Raw genomic sequence first — 11,500 nt, 5'->3', positions numbered from 1 at the left:
TCATGGATGGATATAAACTGTTCAGGAAGGACAGGCAGGGCAGAAAAGGCGGGGGAGTTGCGTTGTATGTAAGAGAGGAGTATGACTGCTCAGAGCTCCGGTATGAAACTGCAGAAAAACCTGAGAGTCTCTGGATAAAGTTGAGAAGTGTGAGCAACAAGGGTGATGTCGTGGTCGGAGTCTGCTATAGACCACCAGACCAAGGGGATGAGGTGGACGAGGCTTTCTTCTGGCAACTAGCAGAAGTTGCTAGATCGCAGGCCCTGGTTCTCATGGGAGACTTTAATCACCCTGATATCTGCTGGGAGAGCAATACAGCGGTGCACAGACAATCCAGGACGTTTTTGGAAAGTGTAGGGGACAATTTCCTGGTGCAAGTGCTGGAGGAACCAACTAGGGGCAGAGCTTTTCTTGACCTGCTGCTCACAAACAGGGAAGAATTAGGAGGGGAAGCAAAAGTGGATGGGAACCTGGGAGGCAGTGACCATGAGATGGTATAGTTCAGGATCCTGACACAAGGAAGAAAGGAGAGCAGCAGAATACGGACCCTGGACTTCAGAAAAGCAGACTTTGACTCCCTCAGGGAACAGATGGGCAGGATCCCCTGGGAGAATAACATGAAGGGCAAAGGGGTCCAGGAGAGCTGGCTGTATTTTAAAGAATCCTTATTGCAGTTGCAGGAACAAACCATCCCGATGTGTAGAAAGAAGAGTAAATATGGCAGGCGACCAGCTTGGCTAAACAGTGAAATCCTTGCTGATCTTAAAAGCAAAAAAGAAGCTTACAAGAAGTGGAAGATAGGACAAATGACCAGGGAGGAGTATAAAACTATTGCTTAGGCATGCAGGAGTGAAATCGGAAGGCCAAATCACATTTGGAGTTTCAGCTAGCAAGAGATGTTAAGAGTAACAAGAAGGGTTTCTTCAGGTATGTTAGCAACAAGAAGAAGTCAAGGAAAGTGTGGGCCCCTTACTGAATGAGGGAGGCAACCTAGTGACCGAGGATGTGGAAAAAGCTAATGTACTCAATGCTTTTTTTGCCTCTGTCTTCATAAACAAGGTCAGCTCCCAGACTGCTCCACTGGGCAGCACAATATGGGGAGAAGGTGACCAGCCCTATATGGAGAAAGAAGTGGTTCGGGACTATTTAGAAAAACTGGACGTGCACAAGTCCATGGGGCCGGATGCGCTGCATCCGAGGGTGCTAAAGGAGTTGGCGGATGAGATTGCAGAGCCATTAGCCATTATTTTTGAAAACTCATGGCGATCGGGGGAGGTCCCGGATGACTGGAAAAAGGCTAATGTAGTGCCCATCTTTAAAAAAGGGAAGAAGGAGGATCCGGGAAACTACAGGCCAGTCAGCCTCACCTCAGTCCCTGGAAAAATCATGGAGCAGGTCCTCAAGGAATCAATTATGAAACACTTAGAGGAGAGGAAAGTGATCAGGAACAGTCAGCATGGATTCAACAAGGGGAAGTCGTGCCAGACTAACCTAATTGCCTTCTATGATGAGATAACTGGCTCTGTGGATGAGGGGAAAGCAGTGGATGTGTTATTCCTTGACTTTAGCAAAGTTTTTGATATGGTCTCCCACAGTATTCTTGCTGCCAAGTTAAAGAAGTATGGGCTGGATGAATGGACTGTAAGGTGGATAGAAAGCTGGCTAGATCGTCGGGCTCAACGGGTAGTGATCAATGGCTCCATGTCGAGTTGGCAGCCAGTTTCAAGCGGAGTGCCCCAAGGGTCGGTCCTGGGGCCGGTTTTGTTTAATATCTTTATTAATGATCTGGAGGATGGTGTGGACTGCACTCTCAGCAAGTTTGCCGATGACACTAAACTAGGAAGCGTGGTAGACACACTAGAGGGTAGGGATCGGATACAGAGGGACCTAGACAAATTAGAGGATTGGGCCAAAAGAAACCTGATGAGGTTCAACAAGGACAAGTGAAGAGTCCTGCACTTAGGACGGAAGAATCCCATGCACAGCTACAGACTAGGGACCGAATGGCTAGGTAGCAGTTCTGCAGAAAAGGACCTAGGGGTCACAGTGGACGAGAAGCTGGATATGAGTCAACTGTTTGCTCTTGTTGCCAAGAAGGCTAACGGCATTTTGGGCTGTATAAGTAGGGGCATTGCCAGCAGATCGAGGGACGTGATCGTTCCCCTTTATTCGACATTGGTGAGGCCTCATCTGGAGTACTGTGTCCAGTTTTGGGCCCCACACTACAAGAAGGATGTGGAAAAATTGGAAAGAGTCCAGCGGAGGGCAACAAAAATGATTAGGGGTGTGGAGCGCATGACTTATGAGGAGAGGCTGAGGGAACTGGGATTGTTTAGTCTCCAGAAGAGAAGAATGAGGGGGGATTTGATATCAGCCTTCAACTACCTGAAGGGGGGTTCCAAAGAGGATGGAACTCGGCTGTTCTCAGTGGTGGCAGATGACAGAACAAGGAGCAATGGTCTCAAGTTGCAGCGGAGGAGGTCTAGGTTGGATATTAGGAAACACTATTTCACTAGGAGGGTGGTGAAGCACTGGAATGCGTTACCTAGGGAGGTGGTGAAGTCTCCTTCCTTGGAGGTTTTTAATGCCCGGCTTGACAAAGCCCTGGCTGGGATGATTTAGTTGGGAATTGGTCCTGCTTTGAGCAGGGGGTTGGACTAGATGACCTCCTGAGGTCCCTTCCAACCCTGATATTCTATGATTCTACACTATAGACCTTAGAGAGACACAGCTGTACTGCTGCTGCCATGTCGCTGTAAGGTCTCCTGTGTAGCTGCTCTATGCTGATGGGACAGCTCTCTCCCGTCAGCATAAACCATGCCCAAAAAGCAGCGGTAGCTATGTCGTCGAGAGAGCATAAGTATAATGGGATTTAAAGAAGATTTGGATACGTTCATGGAGGATAGGTCCATCAATGGCTCTTTGTCATGATGGGTAGGGATGCAATCCCATACTCTGGGTGTCCCTAGCCTCTGATTGCCAGAAGCTGGGTGTGGAAAATAGGAAGACAAATCACTCAATGATTGACTGTTCTGTTCATTCTCTCTGAACCATCTGCATTGGCCACTGTCGAAAGACTGGATACTAGGCTAGATGGACCTACTAGGCTAGATGGACCTTTGGTCTGACCCATTGTGGCTGTTCTTATTGAAATGAAATAGTTCGACTCACCTGAACCAAAATTGTTTTTTTATTTTAGTTTTGTGAAAAAAATGTAATTTTGATTTTTTGTTCTTTTTCAGGAAAGGAATTTCTTTTGATAACTCAAAATTTTTTATGGCTTATGAAAACTGTTTTTTACCCCGCTCAACTATCTACATAAAAGCTCTCTAATATATGTAAATATTTCTCCATTTTAGAATTCCATGGTTTACTTCCGATATCTATGCATCTAACCACCCTCAGTTGTCTCCATCTGTTAAGAAACAGGGGCATGATCATTCACCTTGTAGGTAACTCATGCTTTTCTCTTCTTTCTGCTTCTTTAGCTCCCCATTCTTGTATTCACTTCCAAAGTATTCCATGGGTACACTTGCTCCATAGCCAAGGAAGCTGGCTTCATGGGGGGTGAACTCAAACCAGGTTGCTGAAAAATAAAAAGAAAGAGAAGGAAACAAAGCCCAGCAACAGTTTTGAGGTGGCAGATGAATCAGCAGGAAAGGGTGGCATGAGGTATGCATAACTCAGGGGAATGTGAGCGTGCTTCAAACAATGTCTACATTAATAAAATTTCTTTCCATCCATGTTGTCGCATCTTCACATCCATCCTTGACTCCTATTCACATTCTGTATGAAGCTGTTGGTCCTCACCTCCCAGGCTCCAACTACAACGCCACACCACCTGTGTCTCAGTTCAGAGTTCTTACCACTAAAGCTGAGCAAATAATGTAATTTTTAATTCAGTGGCTGAACCAAAAACTCTGGATAAATATCCAGTTTGATTCAAACTGAAAAAAACAACCCTAATTTTTCACCAAATTAAAAAGTAAATAAATAAATCATTTTGAGTTGACAGAAAATGAAACTTTGTTTTGTTTTATTCATTTCAAGTCCCACAAAACATTTTAGTTGACTCATTTCTTTCCTCCTTGATTAACCGGTTTTCACTTTTCTTAATGACCACATTTGAAATTAAAAGACCATTTGAAATCAAACAGTAAAAACAAAATGTTTTACACTGAACATTTGTTTCCCCAACTGAAACTATTCATTATATTTGAATTAAACAAAAAGGGGTCTGAAAATGCATTTTTAGTGAAAAAAAAAACAATTTATTGAAAATATTTCTCCCAGCTTGACTTGATCATCCCCTTTGCTCCACCATTGAATTCCCTACCTCCTCACCTCCTACCTTACCTTCTCCCATTATCAACTTCATGCTATCTTCCAGGATGCCCCATCATGCAGAGTTCTCTCAGTGTTCCAGAAGGCCCATGTGATCCCCTAATTCATGTACAATTCCTCCATTTGGTTCTCACCGCATCTTAGTCCCTTAGCACCTCCACAAAATGTGTGAGCTACCACCTGGTTCTAAACCATGTCCAAATTATAAGAGAAAATCTTGGCACATCTAGGGCTATGCAGAAGCTGTTATTTCCCATTTGGAGGGAAACTCCACATTTGTGAAATTTGGTTTTGTTCTGAATTGGAATGAAAAAAAAAATGAAAAATTCCCTGCAAAAAGAAGTGTTCAAGACAATTTTAGTTTGGTCAATCAAAAAGGTTTCATTGTGATTTTGACTTTTTATTTCATGTTAATTTATTGTTTGTAAAATTAATTTTGAACCAAAATGTCTTCTTGAAACTGAAAATTGAAAGGCTTCATTTTGGTATTTTTCTAAATGATTTTCTAGGGGTCAAAACTGACCTATACTCATGGAAAGTTTTTACTCTGTTGGATCATTTTTGATCAGCTCAAGTTATAGCTAAAAGTGAATGGAGCGATTGCTGGTGAGTTTCTTGTGAAATTATTCTTTCATGCTCCAGGAATTTTATTGTGTTATTAATGATGTTAGCTTCAAGAATCATAATTTTATATTGTTAAATCTAAATAAGTAAATAAGATAATAAATAAAGTGTGTCTCCAGCTAAAAAGATATACTAAACTAGGACAAAGGGGAAAAGGAAACAATAGTGAGTTTGAATTTTTCTCAAAAAAAGATTTTGCATGAAGAAAACTTATTCCCAGCAGTAGTAGATGTTACCTGGATTTTCCATGTTTTGTGAAATTTTCTGCCATAGTTTTACTGATATTTTAAGAATTTTTTAAGGTTTTGTTTCACTTACTCTTTTCCTACTGAAAATCAAGATTTTTGCTAAAGAAAATCAAATTAAAATATGTTTTTGATAAAATTTCTAGGGGAAACAAAGGAAACAAATATTACAGAAAATGTCATGCAATGTGAAAAAGGGGCCCATTAATAATCCTGCTGAACAAAAGAGATTTAAATGTTTTGAATTTTTTTCACAATTTGTTTTTCCATTTTCAATCAGCTCTAAAGACAACCTTTAAATCTCAGTTGCATGTAGATGAAATAAATGACAGGCTTCTTTACACTGACATTACCTGTAGACTTGGTTGTTTGTTTTTACCTGGAGAGTATTCAGTTACTTTGGAAAAACTTCGCTCATCCACTGCTGCATAGATGGGGTAGGGGTTATTTCCATTCTCAGAAGCACTCTGCTGCTCAGACAAGTGTCCCTTGTCCAGCTGTAAAGACAAGATTTTATAGGTTCAGACAAACACACTCCTAATTTAAAACTATGATTGTAACATTGCATATAGTCCCTGCCCTGACAGCTCAGTCCAAGCCTGAGCTCAAGGAGCCAACACATATCCACATGCTGAGATGATAGCTAGACAGATGTGGAGTTGACCCTCAGTCACCCAAAGGTATACATGAAGTAACTCAAGTAACTCTGCAGAATTCAGTGGAGCCACTCAGCATTTATTTATGAATGAGACCAACCTTCCTCAATGACTAAGTGGTCAAGCCATTAGCCAATACTTAATCCCCACTTCCCCTGCGGACTCCCTGAGGGTATGTCTACACTCTACACTAAGCCCGGCGTCTGACTCAGGTGTGAGCCCAAGACCCGTTTCTGTGCACACACAAATCAGTCTGACTTGGCTCAGCATGGACTCAGGACCCATGGTCTTAGGTCCTTAATAGAGGGTTGGGTCAGAGCCAGTGTCCCACAGCGACTCGGGTCCAAGCCCTCTTGTTTTGCTGTGTGGACTCAAATCAAGCCGCAGTCTCGAGTCAGAAGGTTGGGTAGTACAATAGGACCACATTAGCATGGCTGTGACACCTACGTCCAGCAGCTGTAGGTACATCTGCACTGCAAAGCGAAACCCACAGCATCAAGTCTTAGAGCCTGGGGTCAATTGACTTGGGTCACAGGGCTTGGGTGGTGGAGCTAAACACAGCAGTATAAACATTCTCCTGTGGGCTGGAGCCCAAGGTCCGAGACCCACCCCCATCACCAGGTTTCAGAGCCCAGCTCTAGCCCAAGCTCCAGCCCCGACCTATGTTACTATTTTTAACCCAGAAGCCTGAGCCCCACGAGTCCAAGTCAATTGATCCAGGCCCTGAGACTCAGCATTGCAGGTTATTCTTTGCCCAGGTTTACACTGCAGTGTGGACACTCCAGCCCAGGCTTGGAAATGCCAGGTACACCAGACCCAGATTTACAATGCAGTGTAGACATACCGTATGTGGTCTTGAGCAATTCAAGCAGGGCCAGTTTTTTAAAGGTATTTAGGCACCCTGGGGGATTTTCAGAAGCATGTAGGCACCTAAATCCCATGGAAATCAAAGGGTGCTAGGTGCCTGCGTGCTCATCCCACAAGGTGATACCTTTAAAATCTGGCCTTTGGGTGCTCGGTGCCTCAGTTTCCCCTCTGTACACTTCCCCACTTCACAGAGATGTTGTGAGGCTAAACACAGTAAAAGATCACGAAGCACCCTGGTACTTTTGTGAGTGGGGCCAGACAAGGACCTTAGAAAGTTACAAAAGGGAAAGTTTTTCACCCACTTCATGTAACATTCCATAGACCACAGTGTAGGCCCAGAACTCAGTCAGGGAGTAATTTTCATCTTTAGCTGCCTCGAGAAGCATTTTTGTTGCCTTTGGGACACTCCAGGTGTATTTGGAAAGTCTAGCACACATACTTTCCTCCAAGGCCTGCAATTTCTCTGTCCAGTCCCCATTTTTGTAGAGAGACGACATACACCTATTACAGAGACAAAACACAGATGGTAAGGAGAACAGGATATGGGCTATTTTCCCCAGCCATTTCAATACCTGCATAGTTATTTATTAGAATATTCTCACTCATCGTTCCATCATTGCAATGCATTTGTAACCTGCAAGGATCACATGGCTGGCTGGATAGATGCTGTTGAAAGCCACAGCATCAGCAGAGATAAAATCCAAATCCCCCAGGTCCTTACCAGGCTGAGCAAATGGAGAATCTCCATTAGCAATACACAGGCTCCCTGACACCGAGTTTGAACAGCTCTGGTTACATTCAGGACATTTGTAACATCCACAGATCTGCCCAGCCCATCATGACTCTGCCGCCCTAACATTGACTTCGATGGGACTATTTGTGCAGAAAGGTTGGAAGGGGAACGATGGTTCAGTGCTTAGGCCACTTGTCTAGAACTTGAGAAATGTGGGTTCCGCTCCCTGCTCTCCCAGAGATTGTAGCCCAGGTTCTCCATAGGAAAAGGGGGATACAGGCACTTTCCTACCTCACAGGGGTGTTCTGAAAATAAATGCAGTGGTGCTCAGATACTATGATAATGTGGGGTAGATAAGTAACTACGATAATTAAGAAGTCACTCACTCCTTTTGAATTGCATCAACAACAGAGTGCCTAACTCCCTTAGGCTCCTGTGTCAATTGCTACGCACTGTGAATAAGGCTATCAGTATGTGGCCCTGTTAGATTAGCTGGATGTTCTGAAGGACACAGTCTCCTTTTCCATTGAGAAACTAACTCTCCACCCTATCCTACAACCTTGCAACCATTGTTGTCTCTTTTACACCTGGATATCCCCATCTTGTGTTACACCCTGTCACTTGTTCCAGTTTACCGAACCCCAGTTATGTCCACTTCTCACTATTCCCATGGCCCAAACCATTGTACACACTCTGCCCCTCTTTAACGACAACTAACATAACAGTCTCTTGACTGGAGAGAAAGGGACAACAGAAGGTCGTAGGCACTGTTCTGCTATCCTGCTTTCAGCACAAATGCCAACAACAAGTGTGCCAAAGATCACAAGTCAGGTCACAGAAGATCCTGAGTTTGGCTTAAAAATCATGAGATTTATTTTAAAATAGTACTCCTGTTCTTTTTGTGGATACAGACTAACACGGCTGCTACTCTGAAACCTTTAAAAACATGGGTTCTTTTTACTTGCCTTCTGGCATTTGAGCTGGTAGGGTTCACATTTCCAAGCTTTACTCCACAACCACCAGAGCTAGACACTTATGCTTCATAATATAATTAAAGCCTGTTTTACACTAGACTGTTTGGCCAGCATAACTGTTGCTCAAGGGGTGTGAAAAATCCACACTCCGGCGTGGCATAGTTAAACTGACTTATGTCCCTATGTAGGCAATGCAAGGTCAATGGAAGAATATTTCTGCTGGCTTAGCTACTGCCTCTCAAGTATCTGGATTACCTACGTTGACGAGAGAACTCCTCCCACTGGTGTAGCTAGTGTCTACACTGAAGCATTACAGTGGCGTAACTGCAGCAGCTGAGGCGTTTTAAGGGTAAATAAGCCATAAGACTCACAAAAGACCCATGACTGAAGGATTTTGGCCTTTAAGGGAAATACCAGATATCAAGCAATTCACAATGACACTGCAAGATCTGTAAATATTAAATTAGAAGTATAGGGCTTGGCCCCTATTGTTTTTGCTCATGTAGAAATCTTAGGAGGGTCAGACCTAAAAGGCATGTCCACACAGCAATGTAAGCCCAGGATTAGTAGAACTCAGGTTAGCAGGCTCTGGGTCTGCTAACCTAGGACTTGAGCATCTACACTCATTTGTAACCTCAGGTTTGGAATTGTTGAACTCTGGGTCCCAATCTGGGGCTCCAGAGTCTACACTGCATTATGCAGGACCATATTCTGCCACCCATATCCCAGACTTTCTAGAGCCCTCCCAAAATGTGGCTGCATTAGCCCTTTGTTTGTGGTGCAGTGTGGGAAAACTTGACTGTCAATAGGAAAAAAGGAAGTCATCCTGTGGGACATCTTTGGTTGACTCCCAGAGCATGAGTCCAGTGGGACTGTGTCTATACTGCAAAGCAATAGATCTTGAACCCTGGGTCCTGGCCTGACTCAGGCTCAGACCCTCTACCCTCATGGAGTCCTGGGACCCTGGGTCTAAGCTCTGGGTTTGCATGATTTGTGTGTAGATGGAAGAGGTATTGAGTTTTAGCCTGAGTTTGAACCTTGGACTTACATTGCAATGTATGCAGGCCAAGGACTTTCTGCAGTAAGAAGCAAAAGCCATAGGACAATAGCCACCAGGAGCTAAGAAGCAGGGAGTAACGTCCCATCTAATTTGCGTCAAAACAATATAATATCAGGCTGTTAAGACGTCACTCCTGTCCTAATAGTACCCACCATCACCAGATAAAGAAACAGAACTTAGGATGTTTATAGACAACTTTGTTTGATAGTATTCTGTTTGCAAAGAAACCACTTATCACCAGTTGTGATGGTTAAATCTATAGTTCTATTGATTTTCCATTATGGCCCCTACTTCTCTTTTGCTTGTATGGTCCCTGTGTAATTATTTTATTGTTTCTGTCCATTGCATAAATAATTTCTGCAAGACTTAAATCAGCTAAGATGTTGGAGTATGATTGGTTAAAGAATTGTTTTATAATGGGCTAGGATTGGTGAAAAATACTGTTTAGTTTAAAATGATTGATTAAGGTATAGCTAAGTAGAATCCAGTTTTAACTATATAAACTTGAGTCCAAAGGGAAGTTCTTTGGATCCTCACTCCAAGACACAGCTCAAGATCAAAGTTGTCAGATCTCAGCACCTGGCAAAAATACCATGCAGAAGCTGGAGCCCCTGGAAGATCTAAACTTGATTGGCCATTGAGTAAAGTTTATCTGCCTTATTAGGAGTAGTGAGAATTGTATATGTAGCATGTGTATTCTGTTTTGGTAACTGTTAATACATAGAGGTTAAGGATATTACTGTGTAAGGTTCTTTTACTCATAAAAGAGCCCATGAACCCCCAGCAGGTTACATCCTGGGCCCAGGACTGGTAAGGGTGAGTGCCTTATGCCCCGAGCCCATGCCGGGAAAGGGTGGGGTGACTAAATTAACTGGGTTGTGTCTTGAGCCCATGGTAGGGTAAAGGTGGGGTGCCCTAGATTGTGCTGGTAATGTGTATTCTCACTTCCTCAGTAAATGGACAGACAGTGTTTTCCTATTGGTGATGAAGTACTCAGCATGTCTTTTGTTAATAATAACAATAGCAATAATTTCCCCTGGCTGTCAGTTCTATAGAAGGGCACAATTTCATTCACTCTTGACATGCGCCTACCAAGTTGAACCTGAGACCCCACACAAGTACATGATGGTGTCCAAGAGACCATGCTTTTGTAGCTCCTGCATAGTTCCATGAAGGGCGATCATGGCTCGAAGACCTCCACCAGCTCCCAGGATGGCGATATTGGGCACATCATCCTGAGGAAAGGAAAAGAGATCACAACGTATAAACTGGGATTACTGAGGAACCGTCATTGCTTGTCTAAATTACTTTCATGGTATCTGCAGTCAAACACCTGCCATTCCCACCTAGGATATCCTCCATCATGTAATTTTAAAGATTATCTTGTAGGACGCAATTCTGCAAGCATTCACCCATGTAAGTGTCTTTATTTACACAGGTTGAAATGAGACAACTCCCATGAGTAACTTTACTCACAAGCTTTCCTGATTGCAGTAATGAGGCCTGATTTTACCTCTTCATCTAAAGAATAATTCCAATAGCTTCTATAATATATGACATTTGTATGAATTATGTAATCCATGTAGCATTTATACTGTTAATTATCAGAACTGCTGGAAAATATTTCAACAGGGTTTTTGTTTTCTTTTGTTTTGTGGGGGGATTTTGATGATAAAAACAGCTTTTGGTTTAAAAGGAATTCTTTTACTGATATTTTTAGGGGTTTTCCCAAAACCTGGAAAAAATCATTGTTTAAGAATCAAAACTGATATATATATATATACAGCGAGAGAGAGAGACCTCAATACCACTAAATATGCGGTTTTAGGAAACAGAAAAAATCAGGTTTGAAGTTTTAAAAGAAATTGTGAAAAAATTCAACATAAATGAAAAAAAATGTTTTCTTCATTTTTCAGAACCTGTTCTTTCCATCATTTATATTTAAACATGTGTCAAGGCTGGATCCCCACTTTGCACCTTAGGGTACAAATGTAGGG

The 11,500-nt window shown here is 42.8% G+C and overlaps 1 protein-coding gene across 1 annotated transcript in view; it reads right to left on the bottom strand.

Moving 5' to 3' along the window:
* Nucleotides 1–11,500, bottom strand: part of LOC112120843 (cytosolic phospholipase A2 gamma-like) — a 90,552-nt gene that overhangs the window by 13,522 nt on the left and 65,530 nt on the right. Inside the window, exons 2-5 of the mRNA XM_029911732.1 lie at nucleotides 10,596–10,738; nucleotides 7,039–7,237; nucleotides 5,593–5,710; nucleotides 3,446–3,586 (exon numbers count right to left, since the gene is read on the bottom strand). Of these exons, the coding sequence (XP_029767592.1) occupies nucleotides 3,446–3,586; nucleotides 5,593–5,710; nucleotides 7,039–7,237; nucleotides 10,596–10,738 (601 nt within the window). The remainder of the gene's footprint in view (nucleotides 1–3,445; nucleotides 3,587–5,592; nucleotides 5,711–7,038; nucleotides 7,238–10,595; nucleotides 10,739–11,500) is intronic.

Source organism: Terrapene carolina, unplaced genomic scaffold, assembly GCF_002925995.2.
Source record: "Terrapene carolina triunguis isolate 2854851 unplaced genomic scaffold, T_m_triunguis-2.0 Scaffold119, whole genome shotgun sequence".
Taxonomy (NCBI): domain Eukaryota; kingdom Metazoa; phylum Chordata; order Testudines; family Emydidae; genus Terrapene; species Terrapene triunguis.
This window is presented reverse-complemented; position numbering and strand designations above follow the sequence as displayed.